The following is a 23,661-nucleotide window of genomic DNA, read 5'->3' on the forward strand; positions in this document are numbered from 1 at the left end:
CACACTATAATATCTATGTTCTCGAAATTCTCTATGAATTTCATGTGACATTCTGTTCCGATTCCACGGCAAGCGTAGACTTCTCTTTAGCTTCGTCCGTTAATAAACACTAAGGTTGTCAGTGGAAAATTCTTCCTCATATTTCAGGCAAATTTACTGAAGGTAAGCCACGATTTTGATATTAAAATAATCTTCGCGATGTGCATTTGTGTATTGTAGTGCATTTTTATGGAGAAGTCCCCGGAATATCCCCCAAATCACTGTTTCTCTGCGGCTTGGTTTCGGGACGCCATTGTGTTGTGACAGTTCCGTCGACGAATTTTGAGCGCACTTTTCCCCAAATGTTTATTCTTCATAAATTTGGACTTAATTTTCATGCATTTTCACTGCAATATGATTTATAGATGTTTACTTTGGGAATTGCACTCAAATTTTCATCGCTGACTCGCTGAGAACCGTGAAAACGACGATTTTGGCACATCGCTAGCGAGGATTGTTTGTTTGTCTTTCCCGGACAATTAGACAGAAGAAATCTCCTTTTTTTCATTTCGTTCCAAAGATTTTCACACGACTGAAGTAAACGAAAGTTCGCTGACTTTTGAGAATTTTGGGAGACATTCATTTTTAAATCGTCCGACACGAAATGGAAATCTCGAAATTTGCCGTGCCATTGAAATGCTCTTCTCTTGGTTTTTCCACAGATTCGGAATGTCGGGTTTGTGCTGCGTTACATCCTGTCCGAAGCGATTGGATAAGAACCGGAAGACGTTCCCCTTCCCGAGCGAGACAAAGCGGAAGAAGCAGTGGGTTCAGGCTATTCAGCATGTGCACAAGAACTGGATTCCCTTGGCCTTTAACAGAATCTGCAGTGAACATTTCAAGCCAAATGATTTTTACTTGAACCAGAACGCAAAGGAGTATGTTTTGAAACAAACAGCTGTTCCTTCGATATTCCAAAGTACATTCTGCCGCCTTACAACAGTCTTGTGGAGATTCTAAATTTCGCTTTTGTTTCCAGAAGAAGCTCCTGCTCCCGCGCCGTCTATGAAAACCCGACAGGCGTCCTTTACAGCAATTCCCATAAAGAACGAGAATGATTTCAGCTATGAAGAGGAAGATATAGAGCAGGCGGACGATGCGAATACGACTGTAATCGAAGAGTATCTAATCGAAGAAGATCCTTTGACCGGCAATGCAGAAGAGTACAAATACTCTGCGAGCACGAGCAAATTCTACGGACAGGAAGAAGCCAGCGATTCCGATGACGGAGAAGTCATAGAAATGCTCCAAAGCCCTGAGGATTCTTCCCTGACATTGAAGCTTTCTAAGTTGATCTCGGAGGAGAACATATCGAGCTCATGTGCCGAGAAGCTGCTCAGCATACTCAAGCAGCACGGACACGCTGAACTCCCAAAGAAGTCTGAGGAACTTGTGGAAACCCTTGAGCCGGATATCGCGGACACCGCCGACATTGCGGACAACGAAGAGATTGATCATATGAACAAAGTATTGGATTACGTGACGGAGGAAGCCAAAAATATCGAGGCTAAGATGCAATTCAAGCTGAACTTCCTCTCCAAATGCCTGAACCGGATCGAGTGCAAACTGCAGGCAATCTCTGCAAGGAGGATGGATAGTAACTCATCAAGTGACTTGCTCGCAAGTACATTCATAAACTTGTTTCCGATCGAGAATATCGAGAAATTAATGCAGATCGAGGATAAAATAGGCGAAGATGATGAATTGGTAAACAGTGCTTAAGGAAAGGAGAAAATCGTCATTTTCTTATCACTCTTGTCTATCTTAGGAGGCGAACATCAGATCTATGATTAAATCTCATCCCCAAAATTGGCTGAAACACATGTTTGCCGATGACCTGATGGAGGAATTCACTCTAAATGGATCCAAGAATAAGGGCAATTTCCTTGAGCTGAAAATTATTCGATGCATTGAAAGTGAGTTTGAACGAATAGATTTAGCAGGTGATTTTGCTTATCATTTTTTCGTCCTTCAGAGTATGTTTCTCGCGGCGATATTTTGCACCAGAAGCGGCAATGCAAGGATCGCTACAATAAGACTGTGCAGAGAATGTAAGTCACTTCACAGACTAAAGTTGATTGTGCAATAAATCCTTGTATCTTTTGCAGGAAAAGGAAAACTCAGCAAGCTTCGGATGATGGGCAGTGAGATGTAATGATTGACGGATTCAAGACACACTGAATAAGAATTCTTTTCACTATTATATTCTAGTATTTAACTGTTGAACTCACAAAGATGAGCACAATTGCATTAAGTCGTAGGGATTTTTCGCGCTCAGGGCCTTTAACTCCTCGTCGAATCCCTGTTTTTGGTTCTGGATCCACCGTCTGTTGACATAGTACTCTATGCAGCTGTAGTACTCCTTCTCTGTGTAGTCGTTCACTCGAACGGGCACAAATGGATCGAGCATTTCGAATCCCGCTCTGCCCAGAAGATTGAGAGGCATCTCGTTGTTCGTGTGACCGCGCGCATAGGCTATTTGGTCAAGAATTAGGATGCACACGCCGTTCTGCCAATCGCAATTGACCATGTCTAGGAATGGCTTAACAATGGTGATCTTCTCAGGTGGGATTCTAACTTTGTATCGCGCCAATAGAGTAGTTTTCTCCACCAAAAATGCATTGAATCCATCAATGGCCACCATCGTCTTGCACTTTCCCTCAGTGGAGAGGATTTTCAGCTCACTCAGGAGTGCTGCGATTGTCCCCGAGGCGAATTTCATACGGTTTATTCCGTGCTCCACAAGTTCCAGCAGCGTGGCCCCCTTTGGTGTCGTTTCTCTCTGACTCCACACGTGATCCTTGCTGGTGACGAATTCCGGCCGTGAAAGTATAGGAAGATTCTGCGTCTTGAAGTGAATGAGCCAGGCCGCGGAGTCCAGGGGCAAGTCAAAAAAGCCCTCCGGTTCATTGAGAGTCACCAATTCGCGGGGCTTCTTCAACCAATTTGGCACCCACGGCACGTGAACGAGCACAAAATCATTCTCAATGCCAAAGTGCAGCAAATGCGCCAGTGTCAGTGACTTCCCCACACCATTCTTCCCGTACAGCACGTATCGATTGACTGGCTTGCTGAAGTTTGTTCTCTTGATGTAATCCATGATTTCCAGAGCAGGCTGACGCACCATCAGGGTGGTTTCTGCAAAGGTTTTCATTTGCTTTTCGTATGTTTTTGTGAGTCCTCCGAATGTGAACAATCGCTTCCTCACTTCCGGCGTTATGGTGTAGAATTTGCCCTCCTGCAAAGCAGACTGCCGTGATGGTTGTACCTCACTTGTGCGGAACTCCTCAAATGCGGCATTCTGTTCCGGTAAGGAAGAGAAACTCCTTCCCAAGTGCCGAAATCTCGCAATCGGAGAAACAGTGCCACGAAACATGTCTGAAAACACAGAATAAGTCTACACATTGCCACCATACATTGAAATACTGCGGTTTTGCGAGAATTTACCTGGGAATACGAGGAAAACACCCAAATAATCAAATATTCTCCACCTGGCCAGACGTCAACTAAATTAAGGTTATGTCACTAGCGACCGCCACAATTTTGTCGCCGCTTTTTACACACTAATATTTAACTTGATTTACAGAAATCCGCACGAATATTCGTCTGTCCTTAATTCGACACGCAAATATCAATCAATTGACCATCTGATTCCCTAAAGTTAACTATAATCAGTCCAATAACTCAACAGAATCATTTAAATTTAGGGAGGGAAGTCTTTTATAGACAATCTGGAAATTATTCTCGATTCCACCCGATTTACCAAATGTGTTTTCTAATTTACATATCAAGATAACAAATCCAATTGTCTTTTCCTAATTTCTTTGAAAATATACGATTATTTAAGAAGTTTTGCCCAAAAAACACTCGCCCAAACGCAAACCAAACATAAACAGACGGTTGTTTGTGATTCTGCCAAGCGCTCCCCTCAGTGTGGGGGCATTTCACTTTTCGTTGGGGAGCGCCCCTGGCGATAGGGGGCAGAATGTCAGGTTTCCCCACAGCCACGCGGAGCGCTGTCGACAGTGTGATGCTATTTCAGCGACGGCGGTTTTTAATAAAAAATCCCAGCTCTTGCGAATGATTGAGAGAAATAATATATAGTTCATGGCTCTTTGTTGTAGATGAGGTGAATTGTCATTCTCTATTGATAAGAAGGCGCAGAAAATATTAGCAAGAATAGTTTTTGGGTGCAGAGCGAGCATAAAACATCAAATGTAGTGTTAAATATTTCCAATTATTTCTATAGTGGTGACCGCAGAATCTGTGTAGCCGTAACGCAATCGGTGTTCCTCGTGGACTATCGCGGGCTCGCGAGAGTGGAAGGGCGTCTCTCTGCTCTATTTTATTCGCTCCCTCAGTGGAAAAGTTGCACTCAAAAACACCTCATCTCCGGTCAATCGCTGTGATTATCGTTCTGTAATCGCTTGAGAAGTTGTAATGGTCCTTGTCAAGATTGAATGGTGAGAATTTCCAGCAAATATGTGAACTGAAAGTGCTTCTGTGGGCCAGTCTTTGATATCCTCGTCACTCTGTCTCGCTCCCACTGTCGCCCTTTTAGTCGCTGCGCCTCCCGAAAACGACAACAAGAAGTGAAGTCGATCGGGTAACTTGGCGAGAAAGGAACTCTTCGTGGCCCTCCGGATGCCCAGAATGGCGAGAGGCGTCAAGTGAAATTGTGCTGGACAAGTGCAGCCATCCCAAAACTGACGTGAACTCACGGAAAACTTGTTTTTACGTGCTGAGAAAGACAGTTTTGTGGGCGAGACTGCGATTATTTCGCCTGCTTTTCCTCGCCCTCCGAGTTTCGCCCCTGCATTTCCGAGTGATTTGCCTGCTCGTCTGTGTGCTATGTGAAGTGGAAAATCCGGCAGTGGGGCAGCTTTTCCAGTGAAGTTTTGGGGTTCTGTTAGTGTTTTCGAGCCACACCATCAGCCATGATTCGCCTGTTCCAGCACTAATCATCCGGAATTCACGGTGAGTCCCCAAAACTAACACTCGCTGGGGAGGAGGAAATGTATTTACCCTCTCTGCCCACTATTGCTATCTTATCAACACATTCGGAGTGATTGTAAAACGCAATTTAATTGATGTTTCCCGATGCTCCTCCACACAATCTCAGAAATTATTGTCCCATCACTCAAGTCGCGGGCAAAAAAGTGAGTTTCCAGATTGCCGTGCGCTTTCCATGTCCGCCAATCAATTAGAATTCATACATTTTTTCCCCAAAGGCCGTAACTCTGTTTTTCCTGCTAGTTTTTGCTGTATTTTATTTGAGGAATGTTTTTTGGGGGTTTTCCGCTTCTTTAACTCCACTCAGAAACTGGAACGCAATAAATCAGGGAATTCTAGTTCACACTAGAATTAAACCTTAGTACGTGCGAAGCTCTTTTAAGTCAAACAACACTAACAGCTCTCAAGTGTTTTATGCATCTAAAATAGAGAATTTCTGTGAAATTATCACCTGAAAATCGCATTTGAGTTAGAGCAATGTCGATGAAAAGGATGTGAACATTCATCACGATTTATTTATTTACAGAATCGAAGTTTTTCTGGTTTTTCTCATTTTACTGTTACTACGACACAAAATCCCAAACTAAACGTGTCTTTAAGCGTATTGGCGTATCTTTTTACCAGAGGATATAATTTTGCGTAACAATTCTATGTGACTCAAAAAAGCGTTGTGAAAACCAGATTAGTTGATTTCCTTGAAATCCATAAATTTTAATCTATTTTTATTAATCCATTTGGTAAGGAATAATTGCCGTTTTAATAGATCTTAAACGTTTTGATTTATCCATAGGAATTCAATTGCAGGCTGATATATTTTTATTGGCCTCTCAATAGTCACTTTGATGGTTTATTCGTTTGTTGACACGTGCAATAACTCTAAGTTGAGTTTGTACAAGTTACAAAATCCCATAAAAGTTTTGCGGCATCTCTAAAAATGCGGATAAATTGTATTATGTGGCAGATTTATGAATGAGAGTGAAAAAAAATTATTCTTCAGATATAACATTTATGCTTATGTTTTGCGCTTTGCCAAAGCAATTAGGTTTTTGTGAGACTTTTCCTAACCAAACTGTGAAATGGTTCAGTGGCAAAAATTGAAAATTGGCTCTGCGACAAGTATGATAATGTTCTGCTGAGCAAACTACAAATCAAAGCGAATTCTATCGAATTTGGGGGGCACCAAATAAAAAAACAATCCGAATATTTTAACGCAAATTTATTATCATTTCCCAACGGACGACCAGTGAATTCTAAGAGAGTATTTTCTTCTGGAGAAAACATTTATTCACGAGTATGCAATGAAATATTAAACTCTTTTCATCTCGAATCCACAGTCGTACGCACAATTTGTTTGACTTCTTTCACAGTTCCATTCTTATTTCCGTCGTTCTTTCACGCTATTCTTTTCACTGCGTCTTGTTCAGTTGTAGGAGAAATTATGTAAACATTTAACACTTTGTTAATGAAGATTGTGTCTAATTTAGATTCTCCGTGTGCAATCGTACACGTTGTAAGTCGTCTTAAAAACATTCTTCATAATATTTTCATCATATTTCTTTTTCCTTTCGCCACCACGAGTCTCGGAAAGGAACAAATGTTTTCCACGTCGAAAATAATTAAATTTTATACTGTGGGTGGAAAAATGCTGAAGATTCGTACAAATGATAGGTGAAAGAGAGAGAAGTAGAGAAAATTACATTATAATTCCTGGTGTTGATGGGGAAGAAAGAAGGCAAAAAAGAATTTCTCATGTTTAATGCTAATAATTTGAGCAAATTCTCTGTCTCGTGCCTCTACACCATAATAACATATTTCTCATATACACAATTGACTTAAAATATGATTGTATATTCAATACATTTTCTGTACAACATTTTTTTTTGACACTGAGCAATTTGTATGCGTATAATAATTTTGAGGTCAACAAAGTGATGTAAAAGTGATTATTATAGGTGAAAAGAATGCTAAATGGGAATTGAGAAATCAATTTCAATTTCTTTCATCCCTAATGTGACACATACAGGCGATTTTACAAGCAATTTGTGGAATGTATTATGCAAAATAAGAAGGTTGTTGAAGGTGCTCAGGACACTTGTTCCACTGAAAAGGACCTTTTCTAGTATGGAATATCGATGTTAGACTTCAATTTAAATTATCTCCTTGTAAGATCTTTGGAATTTTACTTCATTTCTTCTCCATGGCCTGAAATATAAAAGAAGGCAAATAATGTGTATTCCATGAAAGAGAACTCAATAAGTTGTTTGCTCAACAAATACAATATTTCTTATTATATTTATCAGAAATTGATAGGAAAAAAATGAAAGACACAATATGGCAATCGTATTATTCAATAGAATGTTGTGACCTTAGACAAAAGTATTAAATTTCTTTCTGGAATGAATAAAAGAAAATCAATTAGAGGAAATTCTATTCGTCTGATTTATCACCCAACATCGAATTGATGTTTCTTGTACTCAAATGGTTGATTCAATCAATTGATCACGCTCAGTGTCTTCTTACTTCGCTTGGGATGAAATATGAAACTGTGCTGGGAAAAGTCAATGTGACAAAGGAAATTAATTGATGTGAAATCAATAGTTTTTAAAGAATCATCTGTGAGTTGTGACAAAGAATTCAATAGAAATAACTCCTCGAAGTTATTGGCATGAGATGTGAGCCAAGTGAACTCTCTGGAGAGGATTTTTTCTGGTCATTGAGATGGAACGAGATGAAAGAGAATAGTTATTACTTTTAAAATTGCATGGTGGAGAGAAAGAGTGCAAAAAGAGTCATGTTTTATGAATAAATTCATAAACTTCTTATACTCAGTGTTGTATCTCAGAAACTACAAGAGAGGCACTATTATATAGCGAAGTCTATCATATGCTGTGAGCAAAACCATTATTATTAGAGCGCAAAATTGATTGTCACACAGATTCCCTTTTTAAATCACTGGCGTACAGCCTGTCTATCGGTCGATATGTACATAAAGTGTGGCTGTATTTTGAGTGGCGATATATTATGTGCTCTGTGGGGAAAAAATATAGCACACTGATATAATTTCACTTGGTAAAGTCATCCAACATACCTTGTGTAGTCGTGTCACGTTTAGATTTACGTGTTAACCAAGTACATAATGCAGGATTACATTCAACACTTGTCTCAGGCAATCCGCATTCATTATCTCCATTCTTGTATGCAATCCATGGCTTTTTATGACCATTCCTTGAAAAGTAATTCACTTTTTCAACTCCTGCTGCATCGCAAATTGCACAGGAAGTGAAGTTAAGACTGTTACTGATGAGGGAGAAAAAAGCGAAAACAGTGATCGTCATGTGTGGTGTTGTTTGGGGTAATTTGTCAGTACAGTGACCTAGTTTGCGATGGAAGAGACATTAAGCAATATTTATTATAAATTCCAGGCTTGTGAATAATACAAGAATCCACCCTATCAATCAATCACACTCTCTTGAGTACATAAAATATCCACGCTGTAGGTTCAAGATTGATTAATAATAAATAGCCTCGGAAAGATAAATTTATAAGGCACAAACGCTGCTCTTCTCAATGTTTAACCATCAGTAAACTTCTGAGAAAAGTATCCCTGCGCCATGAATGATGGAGCATTGAAGAATTTTACAGCGATTTTATCAACACGTGTTTCTTTATATTCGCATCTTCAAATGCGGTTATTCACACAGTCTGGATCTAATATGTGAAAATTCGATTAAACAACAAGGCGATATATTTTGGGTCACACAATACGGTTTTGCTTATTTCACCAAGTGAATTAAAGAGGCGCGTGCAAATATTGTTGCTTTCTTTAGCGTGCAAAAAAATTGAGAGTGACAGGAAGAATGGTTAAGGATGTAGCTCTTGTTATCCCTCCTGAAAGGCATTTTCATTTTCATGCGAAGAAAACAGAGGAGACGCAGAAAAAACAGAGAACAGGGAGACTTTCTAATTCAATTTCAGATACACAGCCCGTGGAGTAGATAGCATTTCCAAGAATTAGGGCTACACTGAATTTTATGTGACTTGTTAATAAATAAAAAGCCATCTGAGGCTTCTGAGTGATGTGGGATTAATGAATATACCTTTTCGCTGCTCCAAAAGGTCAACACTGTCAGTGAAACCCATTTCTTTTGTGCCTCAAGTCATTTTTCATCCCCGAAAGTAGCTTCCACTTGACCAAATTAGATCAAGTTTAATTCCAAATTGATGCACACAATTTAACACAAATTGAATATAAACACACTAGATAAAGACAATTGAGCTTTTCCCACGAAACGTGCCGTTTCACCGGAATACCTGGATAAGAATTTTATAGCTGGAGAAATAAAATATCCGAGGGATTTGTTCACTCAATTGCACTTCCTATGTAACAATGAAGACAGCTGAAGTGCTTTTTGATTGCACTCTGGTGTGAAATGCCACATTATTATTGATGATGAGATTTTTGATGACCAGCGAGAGTGCTAATGTTATTGATTTAATTCAAATGTGAGCATGAAAGTGGCTCCATTGTTTACCTGGGTTTACCTTTACTAATTCCATAGTGTTTGCATTTAGAGAAATAAAATCCAACATAGGCACATGCTCAGAATTATAATTAGACGGTGCCGTAATGTATTGGTGTCGACGTTTCGACGGTGAAGATATACAACTGACTCATAAAAACAATGTGATTTTTTTACAGCACACATTGAATACATATTCCGGCAAAAAAAACGGGCAACATTTTACAAGTTGTGCCGTTTTTATCTCTGGGAATATTCCAAACTTTTCCGCTCTGGGCAAATCCTCGTTGTCTTTATCAAAGATAGACGATAAGCTAGTGATTTAATTGGAAGTCTCAATTATCATTAGTGATGATTTGCAAGAAAATCACTAGGAGCTCGTAGTTTGTAATCAATGATCTTAATTGATTTTAGATTCTGATAACTGAAGTCTGTTATTTCATAAGTGGGTTGGAACTTATTATGGTATATTTCATTAGACACTGCTTTGTCAAGTTTTAAGTGGCAGATGGTATATGCTATTATATCGATGAAACTTTGCTCCTTGCTCTGGTTTGTGGTTTCCCAGTGGGAAACTCTTGCGAGCTATTCGATGATTTATTCAACTCTAGATTGTCTCGAAGTGTAACGAAATTGAAACCACTTATTTCATTTCTGCAGTGAACTGTTTCTTTTTTGTCAAAGTGTAGCAAAAGCATCGATCATGAAAATGCTCTCCATTGAGTGATTTTCAATCAATACACAGGGCTGCGATGGTGTATTCTTGAACCAAGGTTGAGAGCAAAGTGAAACTCATGTCTGATATATTTTATGCCGTACTAATTGTGGTTAATAAGTGCCAAAAATAAATTTTCGAGCGATACATAGCATCTTTTGCACAGTCCATGTATGAAAGCGTGGGGAGGCTCAAACAGGGAATTTGTATCCGAAACGACAAGAGATGAATTGAGTTTTAAAAGCATCCATTTCGGGATATTTAATGATCAATAAAGAACGGGTGACTGTAGTGGCCGGATATTGTCGCTTGGGCAACATTTGTGGAGTGTAATTATTGAAAACATGTCTCACAATGCAAATAACGTGTTTAAAATATAATAAATAAAGAGTGTTCTATAGAGAGCTTCACAATCTTTTGGAATGTTAAGTATTTTTGTCCTTTTCAGAGGTCAGTAATTGGCAAAAGTAATATTTAAAGGTGTAATGCTTAAACAAATTCAATGTCACACAACAAAATGTGAGGTTTCTGGAAGAGAATAAGTGAAGTCAATCTGAATTTTGAGAATTCAGTGCCAGGAAATTAGTTAAAATTGAAAATTCATGAAGGCTAATAAAATGAACAAGCATTTAGTATTCTGAAAACGATGTGAACCAATATTTGGGTTGAAAAACATTCCGAGTTACACACACACACTGTAAAAAGGAGGGAGAAGTTGGAAAATAGGTACACTTTTACAGCTTTTTCCACTCTATGTAATCAAGATAAATTAATTGAAGTTTGCGTTTTGTCTATTTACAGTACAAGTTCTACAATCTAAACGTGAGGGATATAAAATTGAATGGGAACACTATATATGTGTTTTAATTATTCGGAAGAGTGAAAGATTTTCCTTCGACTGAGAAATAATTCCTATTATGCCGAAGAAAAAGTGTTAAAAAAAATTTTCGCTTTGATATCTTCCCTCTCATAATGTTAGGTTCAAGTTCGTATTTAATTGAAAGTCTACACATTCTGTAGATGTACACAAAGCATGGCTATCTATATGCATAATATGCCTCAATGATCGTCAATTTTCTCAGTTTACTTTTGTGATCCCCACAGTTGATTTGCGTTTGAACTCAGCTGTTGAGAGAGTGTGCCTGTGTTGATTGAGAGGCGATTTATTCACACTGTGATGTCTTCAGTCTCGCTGAGGATGTTGATTAGCTAATTCTCTGGTTTGTCTACCTCTCTCGATGGGGAGAATTATTTTTACGCCTCAGTTGAGAGTGATAGACTGTCTGTTGTTGAAATGGATGAAATTGCTCTTGAGATTCCCACTAATTGCAATCGCCTTTGCAGATCTTTGCTGACTGACTGACTGCAGAGGACCTGAAAATGGATCACGCGGTTAAGGCGGCCCGCGGGCGGCCGTGGAACAAGCTGCGCTTCGAGAATGACGAACTCGAATGCCTCTACCAGCGATACACTCTCAAATTGCAGAGATTCTCTGTGATGGGGGTGGTGGCCCTTGTGGTGATGCTGTGCGGTGTGATGGCAGCTCTGAGTCTGGGGTACACTCAAACGCCAACCGTTCATGTGAGTTTCATATAATGAGTTCTCATATTTGCAAGATGTATTGTGCGAGTTCAGTATTGATTTTATTGCAATTCCATTGAATATTTGATATGTCATATTTGATATTATATTTTGCAGAATGTTTTCAACTCGCTGCTATGCTTGGTGTTCTCTATTGTGCTAGCATTACTGCAATTTCGCATTATTCGCGACTCACATCTTCCATATCTCTGCTACTCTCTCCTGTTCTTCACGGCGGCGTTCTGCTTTATCTCCATGCCAACAGTGGGAAACATTTTTCCAGTGGACACAAAAGAGGTGAGTTAATGATGAAGTTGTACAAGTTTCCGTCAAATGATATTGAGCGAAGCAACAGAGATGATAGTTTCACAGTGACACTATTATGCTTAGAAGATATTGCCAATATGATTCATTAAAATACATCCGAAAATAAACACTGCACTAATCGTAATTCCATCATAAACACGGTCTTTCAACGTTTGGTAATAAAATAGAGCACTTGAGAAGTTATTTCCATTCCGGTATTTAAGAGTATAAAATAAAATTTGTTGATTGGATTTAATAATGCATTCTCTGTTTTCACGACTTCCACGAGTTCAATGAAAGGGCCTCTGTCTGTGCCGAAGCAGAGCGCCAACACATGGAATAATTGTTTAATAGATTTCAATTAGATTCTTGCTTCAACAACACAGAGTTGTAATAATTGTCCTCATTGTAAGCGATACATCATGTGGGAATGTGAATAAATATGCGGAGAATGCAATGAAAAAATAAGTAATATCGATTGATATTAAAAGTGTATTGTTTCTTGGGCAATTTGCGAGTTATTTTTGAATTTTCAACATGTGAAAAATATTCTATTGTGAAAACAAACCGTATATTGATGGAAAGCTCCCATAAATCGCTATCATTTTATCAGATTGATAACGATATTAGGGTGCTGCAGAATTGGATTGTACGAGGTTTTGGGCATATTAGCAGGAATTAATTGCATTGACATTTACAATCTTAAGTGGGATTTCATAGAAATTGCGTCTTACGAGGATAACTAGAGGGGTGGAATATTCATCTCTGGTGTGTTCAATTTGCTAGGGGATTAGAATGAAAATTAAATACGTGACTGTATGGCTTGGCAGGTAATGGCAGAGGGCGTGTGGCAAATAGTGTTTGTCACCTTCTTGGCGTACGCTATGATGCCCCTGCAGATTTGGGAAGCGGTGATATTTGGCATTATCCTGCCGACAATCCATGTCGGTTTGACGGGCTATAAAATCTACACGGGCACATTCCAATATATGGAATACAATCACCTGGCGGCCAATATTGTCATGTTTATTGGCGTGAATGTGACGGGCCTGGTGGTGAATGTGATGATGGAGAGAGCCCAGAGGAGGGCATTTCTCGACACGCGCAACTGCATTGCTGCCCGCCTCGAGATGGAGGATGAGAATGAAAAGCTGGAGCGCCTGTTGCTGTCTGTGCTGCCACAGCACGTGGCGATGGAGATGAAGAATGACATACTGTCGCCGGTGGAGGGACAATTCCACAAGATCTACATACAGAAGCACGAGAATGTGAGCATCCTGTTTGCCGATATCGTGGGCTTCACTGTGCTGGCGTCTCAGTGCAGCGCACAGGAGCTAGTGAGGCTGCTGAATGAGCTATTTGGGCGCTTTGATCAGCTGGCCAATGACAACCACTGTCTGAGGATTAAGATACTCGGTGATTGCTACTACTGCGTGTCTGGATTGCCCGAGCCAAGGACGGATCATGCGAGGTGCGCCGTGGAGATGGGACTGGACATGATTGATGCCATTGCGTCGGTCGTGGAGGCGACAGATGTGATTCTCAACATGCGTGTTGGAATACACTCTGGCCGGGTGCTTTGCGGCGTTCTGGGTTTGCGGAAGTGGCAATTCGATGTGTGGTCCAATGATGTCACCCTGGCCAATCACATGGAATCCGGTGGGGAGCCCGGACGCGTTCATGTCACACGGTAAAGTATCCCATTTATTTGCATTCGCACAACACTGTCCGCATCACTTGCAGGCTGCACTTGTGATGTAAGCGAGGAAAGAGAGTCTGATAGGAGTTCACAGGTGCTTCTGTAATTGTGGGACAGAGTTTACGTGTGTGTTTGGTGTGCATGGAGTGGGCGCATTCTAAAAATACTAATCACAGTATTAATTTGTCTTTTCCACACATTGTCCGGCGCGCACGTTGTGCAAAAATAGAGAGACACTGGATGCGCTCGGTGGTGAATACGAAGTGGAAGCGGGTCATGGAGGCACACGAGACTCGTATTTGCGTGACAACGCCGTCGATACGTACTTTATTGTGCCGCCACCGCATCGTCGGAAGCCGCTGATGCTGAATACGCTGGGCGTCCGATCGGCTCTTGGTGCAGCGAATCGACGAAAGTTGTCCTTCCGCAACGTATCAAATGTTGTCGTCCAATTGCTTCACACCATCAAGTATTCAGTTCCTGTTCCATTCTCACACATGGCCACGGGCGCCTATCCGGCCACCAGCGCCAATTCCACGGGAAATTTCAATGACAAGGGATCACGAAAGGTAATTCCAACTGACGCTCTAACAGTTCACTCAAAAGTTCAACACACATACATCTATTGCATTCTTTCACGGAATCTCGCGAGAGTTTTCTGAAACGAATTCTTTGATATATTTAATCATATGGTTTTATTGGTATGTTAGTTTGATGACTGGTGTTTTTATCGTTGATTTTTTATTTCTAGGATACGGTAAGAGAGACTTTGTTGTTAGAAAATTATTTTCCTCAAAATTGAGACGAAGAGAAAGAGATGAAATTGTGTAATTGAGAAAAAATCGTTGTGCTTTTCTGTGGTAAGGTGAAAGTGATTTTGCTTTTTGTGTCTCTTTTTTCTCCTAATTTTTATTTACGCTCTTCAGTGTCTCATTTTGGTCACTCAGAAACCGCAATAAGACACATAGTTTTTCTTGGAATTCACTTTTTCTTTCACTATTCAAAATTACAATCAGGTGTTACAGTTGCAGAGAGCGCTTCATGCGCCCTTGGATTCAGAGGGATCTGACCAGCTGAATGATTTGTTGAAAAAAGTGAGAATTGTTTTTGCTTTTCTTTTATTTCCACCTGACACACCACAAAAATGCTGAAAAAGGATGAGGACCGCTTTTATCCTGCGTGTTGTTTGTCTACCTCTCTATCGAGTGTGATGCACAATTTAAGCCTCTGTTTTCTATACAGTTTTCCGCCTTTGCTATAAACATTTTTGCACATGATTTTCACCTCTCAACTCAATTGCGAGTGCGACTCCAGCAGAAAAGCACCACAAATCATAATACCAGCACCTGTTACACTCCCAATCTCCACGCAGTATCCTAAAATAATAACTAGGGTGGTGATAAATTGAGTGGAAAAGGTTTCAGAGTCCAACTGTTTTTCAATATCCAAAATAAGAAGATGTTGAAGCTCTGAAAATAGTCTGACGATGGGATTAATAATGCGTCTTTGATTCTGATTTGATAAATAAAAATTATATTTCTTGCGCTGCGAATGAGACAGACTGTGCGAAGAATTTACAAAAGGGCAAAATTGCAATTGAAATAAAACAGGGAGCATTGTATTAATGACGGGGATGTGGAATTTAGAAGGTCTTAAGTATCGCAACACCTTATTAGTGTGCTCTCCTTCAAGATTGCAATCCCAGCTTGAAATTACACAGGAATGCTTAATGAAGGCGAGAGGGTAATGTTGTAAATTAAATTGGAGTACAAGAGAAGGACTTTCGCATGGAGAGAGAGAATAAATGAGCCATTTACCTTCTTTATTTTGCTCTCTATCATTCCACCGATGGCTGTGTTGCTGATACACGGCGCAGCAATGAAGAGGGTAAATGAGCCAAAGTAGATCTCCACACTATGAGAACTCTTCGCGCAGTGTGCAAAAAAGGGTCACAGTGGGATGAAGAATCACCTGCATTCGCCGGGCAGTGTTGAATTACATATTTATTTAAGTGAAAATGTCTTCAATTGCTTTTTTTCTTTGCCATTCTCTTTCTTTTGGGCATGTGCACTTTTTTCACATCGCGTATCATTTACCTTTTTATGCTTCTTCTCACAAGTTTTTTTTCAGTTGTGTGTGTGTGTCAGTGTTTTGTCTAATTATTTGTGTCTTTTTTTTCTTTTCTTTTCCCGTGGAATCCCGTTACAGAATAAAGTTACCGAGAAGTTTAAACGGCCCTTTAAAAAGCGCCACTCAAGTGTTTATCACCAGCCAACAAATCGTGTAAACAAATATTTATCACAGGCCATTGAGGCACGCAGCGTGGATCGAGACAAGTCGGTTCATGTGAAACGAATCACCTTGCAATTTCGCGACAAGGACAAAGAGCGCCAATATCGGCAGGATCTCGACTTGGGGTTCACCACAGCGATGGGCTGTAGTATTTTGCTATTGATTCTCAGCGCAGCACTTCAGGTAAGTCTGCACTATATATAGCGTTGCGGTTGTGATGTGAGAGAAATTCCTTGCCATTTATCCTCCAATACAGGTGTCAGCCCTTCCACGAACTCTCATCCTGCTGCTGCTCTTTCTCACCGCCTTCATCTGGATTAGTGCCATTCTCATGCTCCTGCTGGCCGTCAGACTGAAGTGGATTTACTGGGATTTGTCACAGAGTTTCGCTCTTCGATTGGCAATCACCGTCTTCACCATCATCCTCCTGTACTCCGTGGGTCAAGTCAATGTGGTAAGAGAGCATCTCAAGTTACCTCAAAGCCCGTAACTTCATTGGCCCTTCTCTTGGCAGACTATTAAATATTGAGTTGTTTCACTGTCTCAATATGCCAACAGGATTCCCGCAATTCTCGGCATTTCGAGGAAAATGAAACCACTTTACTTTATTCATCTTGTTTGAGTAAGATTTAATAAGCCATCAACGCAATTCTGGCCTATGCGAATGAAGACATTCAAGGGTGAGGGAAAGTGTTTAAAATTCCTCTCAAGAAACTTTAACAAACCACCAAAAGACGCACTGGAGAAAGTTTTCATCAAAATTACTCGTTCAGAATCTAATTAATTAACTCTGTTTGAGATTGGGAAGTTGAATTGCTTTCTGATAAATCAATAAGTTTCTGTCAACATGAAATTGGTAATTTGATTGGCGATTTGTGCTGATTTTCAGATGATTCAATTCATCAACTAGAGTGATGTTTATTTATTCCACATATCCGTTTCATTATTCCTGAATTTGTGTGTCACACACTTGCAATGTTGTCTGGGGAGTTTGGAGCTGTGCACTCCACTCATCGACCTTAGAAAGTGGTAAATTTGTATGATGAAAACATTTCTGGTTGTTGAGTAATGTCTCAGGGGAGCGAAAAGTGTGTGCGAGAACACATAATGCGATGTAGTGAGGAAGAGGAGATAAATTCAGAAGATGCATGATGAATGGACTGTAATGTAATGATGCTGTGAATTATGTACAAGATGGCAATCTATCATCTCTCTCTCTTTCAGTTCACCTGCGTCGATGAAACGCCGTGCCAGCCGAACGTGACAACGGCACGACCACATCACGCTTTCATGTCGGATGGTGGATCAATGGAGCTGGACAAAGTCATCCACAGTCACAGGAAGTGTGTGCTGCCGCAGTACATTTCGCTGTCGGCGGCATTTGCTTTCCTCTCTGTGTCTGTCTTTCTGCGATTGCCCATCCTGATAAAGAGCACCGTGGTGATTCTCATGACAATTGTCTACGCTCTGTTCATCGAAGTCTCGCATCCGCACGTTTTCGAATGCTACGATGATCGCTTGTTGACTGGCATTCCGCTACACACTATTTCACTGGCGCGAATAGTCATCTTCATGGTGACGATACTGGCTCACGGCAGGCAGGTGGAGTGGACGGCCAGGCTGGACTTTATCTGGCAGCTGCAGGCGTCGCAGGAGAAAAAGGAGATGGCAGTGCTGCAGCAGTCCAACAAGAGAATCCTCTACAACTTGCTGCCGGCTCATGTGGCGTCTCACTTCCTGGACAATCAGTTCAGGAACAACATGTCCACCATGGGTCAAGAGCTGTACCACCAGAGCTACGCCAAGGTTGGCGTGATATTCTGCAGCGTGCCCAATTTCCATGAGTTCTACACTGAGCTGGATGGTTCGAATCAGGGTGTGGAGTGCTTGCGGTTGCTGAATGAGATCATAGCGGACTTCGATGAGTTGCTGTGCCAGGAACGCTTCCATGCCATCGACAAGATCAAGACGGTGGGCAGCACTTACATGGCAGCTGTTGGCTTGATTCCCGACTACAAGATGGTCTCCACGGATCCCAATTCCACGAGGCGTCACATGACTGCTCTGCTGGAGTTCGTCAAGGCGATGCGAGTGACACTCCAGAATATCAATGAGAACTCCTATAACAACTTCATGCTGCGCGTGGGAGTGAATGTGGGACCTGTGGTGGCGGGTGTGATTGGCGCCAGGAAGCCGCAGTACGACATTTGGGGCAACACGGTGAATGTGTCGAGTCGGATGGACTCGACGGGCATACCAGGGTTTACACAGGTGACACAGGAGGTTGTCGACAGTCTACAGGGATCACATTTTGAGTTTAAGTGCCGTGGACAGATCAAGGTAAAGGGGAAGGGTGACATGATCACGTACTTCCTGTGCGAGCAATCTCACACGAATATGCTGAATGGTGAGCGGGAGTTCCGGAGCACAATGCCCGGCGCCCGATCGAATGTGCATCAGCAGCAGGTGAACGGAATGAGTCAAGGGAGTCACTCGAATGCAGGGAATCACCACGAATACTATCAGAAGCGGTCGGACTTGAATGTGGAGAAGAACTACCATCCGAATGTGATAAGTGAGAATTATGTGAAGAAGGAGGCGTATAATTTTGTAGAGAGTCCAAATTTGCTACAGCATTCGGAGTACAAGCAGAATTTCAATATGCACAACTATGAGAAGCCACGCGAACAGCCATATCATCACAATTTCAACATCACAGAGAATCCGAACATTAACAATTACGAGTATACAAATTGCGCCCGGGAGAACTTCACCATTCGCGATGGATTCAACAATCAGATTGGCAAGGAGAACTTCAACAATCATCACCACGGGTATCATCAGGTGGGACAGTATCAGAATGGCATGAGGAAGGATCATCTGAATGTGAAGAATCACCTCAACAACATGAACTACTCTTCGTCGCGTGAGAGTGATTTGTTGCTGCAACAGGCGCCGGTGGCGAAAGTGGTTCCGAGGCAGCATCAGGTGCACAGCACGCCAAAGTATGAGCCACCGCGGTACGCTAGTCCGGCAAATCTCATCAATCACCACCATCACATCCAGCAGATGCCGCCGCCGCAGCCTCACGTGGCTTCGCTGGGCTACATGAAACCCCTGCCCAAGTCACCGCCCGAAACGGAGGACAACCGTGAGATGTCGTCCACGGATGACTTGAGTTCGAGGCCGCACTCGCCGAGTGTATCGTCCTCGGATGAGAGCTACTCCAAGACGACGGAGAATGAGGGAGAGGAGGAGAACTCACCGCACCAGGCGCAATTCGCCAAGGCCCTGAACCCTCTGCAGTGGCTCTATCCCTGTGATATTCAGGCTGATCCCACGAGCAGCCCCAAACTCAGTCCCATCGACTTGAGCCAGCTCAAGGACTTCGAGGTGAGCTCCACCACGGAGAGTCAGGCGGCGTCCACGGCGCACAACAAGGGGGAGTCGTGCAACTCGTTTGAGTATCACGTGGACACATGGGGGAAGAACAAGAGCCCCTTCGAGCGTGAGATTCAGCGGCTGCTGCAGGAGTCGTCGGCGAAGGCGAACAATTTGAACAATGGGCGAAACGTGATGCCCATAAATTACTCGAGCAGTCGCCAAAATCACCAGCAATCCGACAAGTCCAAGTACGAACTCGAGGGAGTCGATCCCAAGTCTAATCACAGCTTATTGTTCAGCAAGCATCCAGTCGGACTGGAGGCCATCAAGGAGATTACCCGGAACAAGAATCCGTCGGAATCGAGCCAAATGTGAGTGCCAATATTTTTGTGCTATAAATTGAATTCCGACTGATTCTGTTTCTCTTTCTTCCTCTCTCTTTTGGCAGGCAAACATCCGACACGGAATCGTGTGAGATTTTGCACGACAACCCTCGCCAAAGCAAAGCTGCGATGAGTGCGGCCGAGAAGGAAAAGATGAATGGGTCAGAGGAGAATCTGGACGATGATGGGGAGATGATCTATCACGACGACGAGAACTATGGTGCAGCGAATCATCAGTCAATGGACTCTAATCACTGTGAAATGGAGAGTCAATCTGAGTGGAGCGACGAGGAGTGTCGAGAGGAAGCTACAGGTTTGTGCTTCATCTGCAATTGTGGGCCTTTTGAGTGAATTTAGTGGTTTTCAGGTGGAGCAGAGAGTGCTGGATACATCACAGATGAGCCGGGATTGGAGAACGTGTCCCTGCTCAACGAGGCTGGACTCACGGACGCCGAGGGCGCTCTGTCGGACGTGAACTCACTGTACAACGCTCCTGATGTGGATGACACATCCATCTCCAGTCGCGCCAGCTCTCGACTCTTGAGTCTGGACTCACTCAGTGGGCTGTACGACTGTGAGCTGGATGCCAAGCACGAAATGGCCATTGTGAGTGCATCACACAAGATTACAAGTAAGTTTGGACCGCAGGTTTGAATGTCACATCGCGCAATATATGGTGAGTTGGACTCCTTTTGAGTCCCGATCCTGAAATTGAAAATCACAATCTCGTAAAAAAAATGACTAATGAAATTTATAACTTATTCTAGTGTCTAAACAAAGTAATGAAACGTGACAAGTATTTATGAAAGAGAAAGAGTTTGTAGAATCGTGTATTGCTATTTTTTTTCTTTACATTTACAAATTATACACCCTTTTTTATTCTTGCGAGGAGTTCCTCTGAAGTGTATCTTTATTTTTTCGATTAGTTCTGACTGATAAGCGAGTAAATGCGTCTAATTGTAGCTCAGCAGGAGTGAAAATTATATCGGTAGCATGAGAGAATCTATTATTAGAGTGGTAATACCAGTATAAGAAGCAAGCAGAATTGTTAATATGGCTAAATTAATAAATTGAGAGTAATAGTGCGGTTCTGTTTATATTATATTCTCTGTTCGCTTTAAAAGCGACTTAAGTAGCATGTAATGGAGGAATATTTATAAACATTTGCTGGTTTTTGCATAGCGAGTGAGAAATGAAAGGGAAACCAAGCGATGGCATTAGGAGTAGAATTGGCGAAAGGTAGTGTTTTTTTTAATCTTCAATTTAGTGCTAACTTCTTTTAATCTGGTGCTATTTTTTACACCTCTTTTTACTTTGTTTTTTACACCCTAGAAAGATAGGGGCGTGCAATTTCTCCCCCTTCCTATTATGGAATGCGGAGGGATAAATTGAAAGCGTGACGGGCTGATGAAAAGGGGAGAAGAATTGAGTGGAAAGCAAGTTGAAATACGACACACAAGAGTATTTTCTTACTCAAGCAACAAAAAGCTCTGAATACTTGTTATAAATCTCAAAATGTCGACATTCTGTGTGGCGGGATATGAAAATATATACTGAAAAAGAGATATTTTATATGGTAAATATTGAATTTTGAAAATGTGACACTCCGCTAAGGAGAACCTTTTTCAGTGTTCTGTACATAAAAGATGAAAATTCCGACCGCAGGACGGAATGATGCTCAACAGGAGGAATACACTCACGTAGAAGTATATCAATTGTAGAGTCTATTGAGAATTCAATTCCCTCAAGGTGAGACAGTGTGTCCTGTTCCGCGTGTCCTTCTTACAAATTCAGCATTTCACCGGATGCGCGGTACAGGACAAACTGTAGCGCGAATTTTTGTGCTCTTCCCTTTTTTCCTTTGCTGTTGTGCAGAAAGAGAGAGAGAGAGAGAGAGAGGAAATCAATGTACTCGAGGCATTATGTGAAAACCACTGGAAAATTGCTTTAAACTCGAATTTTAGCCCCTTTGTATGGGACTCAGAGCACCATTATTTAGCTTTTCTTCGCTGACAAAATATTATATGAACTATCCTGTAAGATGGCTAAATCTTCCATTTGCACCAATGTTAGAAACTGTATTAATTTTAATCTCATTTGATATACAAGTGAAGTACCGAAGTAGAGTAATTTGTACTTATTTTTTTGTGTATTTGAGAGAATAATTTAAATTGGACAAAGAAGCGATGAACGAGAGAATGGTATAAAATAAGTGCATCTATAATCATTTTTTGTCAATTGTTACCTCATGAAGAAATATACAGAAATACATTAACACATCCAAGAGCCGCGCGCCTTCGTTCTCACACGCCCGACCCCCAAAACGCAGATGAGCAGCGCGGAAGTGGCGAAAATAGGCTCCTCATGACAAGAGTGGATATTTATAACTGAAGTAGTTTTGCTCCAAAGTTGATTGAGAGGTTCAAGATCGCTTCGAATTACACGTGTGAGTTGCTAGAATCCTTCACACCTTGTTTGTCGTATTTGCATGCAGCGTCTCTCGCCTGTCGGTTATTTATATCGCATCACACTCATTTGGACCTGTCTTTGATCTCTCACCGATTTGTCTTGCTCGCCATCTCAGGAGATTTTCGGTGAGTTGCCATCATATTATCCACCAGTCAATGCCAAAGGTGAGTGTTTATTGAAGCGCTAAAGCCAAAAGACTTGAAGTATTTGTCCTGAATAAACGCTGTTCAACAGGAAATTAACTTATTCTTGAGCTTATTAATAAAGTTTACAAAACATTTACCAGCTCGGCTTAGCCTGAAAGATTTCGTAAAATATATATATATATTTTTTTTTACAAAATTGTCCCTTTTGAATAAAAAACATTATCAAATAAGCTGAATTTGACTATTTCCAAAAATTTATTGTGCAATCTGGTTCTTTATCTGGTGATTGAGATAAATTTTTGCTCAAAAATGATTTTAACTCTCTGATTTGAAAGTGTTTTCTGCGAAAAGTGCAATCAGGAGCTTTACTTCGCCATTGCAAATTATTGTTCGCAAGGAGGGAAGGGATTTGAGAATTCGCAAGGGTCCGCCTCTTGATGTATACGAAAGAGTTGCGCGAATTCAAATCCAACCCCGAAATCTTTCATTTGACCAATAAATTCAGCTGCTGTGCATTTCAATTAGCACAACTGCGAGCCCCACTCGATTTCAGGGACTTGCCTCATTGGCCGATTGCGAATTCTGAGCGGACGAGAAGGATTTTGATTGAATGCTGCGGTGATTTTGGTGGTAATTTTTATTAGATCCATTTCTTTTTTATTCCACAAACTCCACAAACAACACGCACGACAGAGTTGAACAGATAATATTCTGATATTAGGAACAATACAAGACTGACGTCGCCGAGTTCACACAATATACACCAAATAGACCATGTATAAATATGTAGATCCATCTTTTATAGAAAAATTCGTACTTTAGTTACTTGCCGTTGAGCCCGTTGAACACAATGATTTCTTAGAAGGGTAAAGGACGGACGCCCGGGAATAGGTCGGCCAACAGGAGGTCCAAGTGGCTAAATCTGGACGAATATGTTGGCTCGTAGGAAAAAGGATTCGGTACTGGATACCAGGGATTGAAGTATGTCTTCATGTTTGGGTTGTTCCGCAGAACTTGCGGCGGAATCATCCCTATGGGATCTGGCATCAGCCAGTTGGGCGGCTGTCGTCTGCCCTTCTGCTTTTTCTGGACAGCACGGCTGTGCAGGAACGTG

General features: G+C 41.4%; 3 protein-coding genes across 5 annotated transcripts; 2 read left to right on the forward strand and 1 right to left on the reverse strand.

Annotated features, from left to right (window-relative positions):
• Positions 1-29: 29 nt before the first annotated feature.
• Positions 30-2,269, forward strand: LOC132260839 (uncharacterized). Its single transcript, XM_059759208.1, has 6 exons — positions 30-162; positions 702-958; positions 1,019-1,746; positions 1,808-1,955; positions 2,015-2,090; positions 2,148-2,269. Exons 2-6 carry the CDS (start codon positions 709-711, stop codon positions 2,185-2,187), a joined length of 1,242 nt encoding a protein of 413 aa, XP_059615191.1. The 5' UTR covers positions 30-162; positions 702-708; the 3' UTR covers positions 2,188-2,269.
• LOC132260842 (small ribosomal subunit protein mS29) lies at positions 2,267-3,758 on the reverse strand. The gene is made up of 2 exons (XM_059759210.1): positions 3,487-3,758; positions 2,267-3,417 (listed from the first exon to the last, which is right to left on the reverse strand). The coding sequence occupies exon 2, from the start codon at positions 3,413-3,415 to the stop codon at positions 2,267-2,269; it is 1,149 nt and encodes a 382-aa protein (XP_059615193.1). The 5' UTR covers positions 3,416-3,417; positions 3,487-3,758.
• Positions 3,759-4,661: 903 nt separating this feature from the next.
• On the forward strand, positions 4,662-22,218 carry LOC132259431 (Ca(2+)/calmodulin-responsive adenylate cyclase). 3 transcript variants are annotated; one of them, XM_059757065.1, is made up of 11 exons: positions 4,662-5,016; positions 11,632-11,868; positions 11,986-12,165; positions 13,005-13,864; positions 14,103-14,442; positions 14,890-14,967; positions 16,082-16,348; positions 16,422-16,619; positions 17,390-19,920; positions 19,998-20,245; positions 20,300-22,218. In XM_059757065.1, the coding sequence occupies exons 2-11, from the start codon at positions 11,668-11,670 to the stop codon at positions 20,584-20,586; spliced, it is 5,190 nt and encodes a 1,729-aa protein (XP_059613048.1). In that variant the 5' UTR covers positions 4,662-5,016; positions 11,632-11,667; the 3' UTR covers positions 20,587-22,218. The 3 variants fall into 3 exon arrangements, with proteins under 3 accessions (XP_059613048.1, XP_059613049.1, XP_059613050.1); XM_059757066.1 differs by lacking the exon at positions 14,890-14,967 and having other exon boundaries at positions 4,663-5,016; XM_059757067.1 differs by lacking the exon at positions 14,890-14,967 and having other exon boundaries at positions 4,663-5,016; positions 16,178-16,348.
• The last annotated feature ends 1,443 nt before the right edge of the window (positions 22,219-23,661 follow it).

The sequence above is a fragment of the Phlebotomus argentipes genome, unplaced genomic scaffold, assembly GCF_947086385.1.
Source record: "Phlebotomus argentipes unplaced genomic scaffold, Phlebotomus argentipes genome assembly scaffold_18, whole genome shotgun sequence".
Classification (NCBI taxonomy): domain Eukaryota; kingdom Metazoa; phylum Arthropoda; class Insecta; order Diptera; family Psychodidae; genus Phlebotomus; species Phlebotomus argentipes.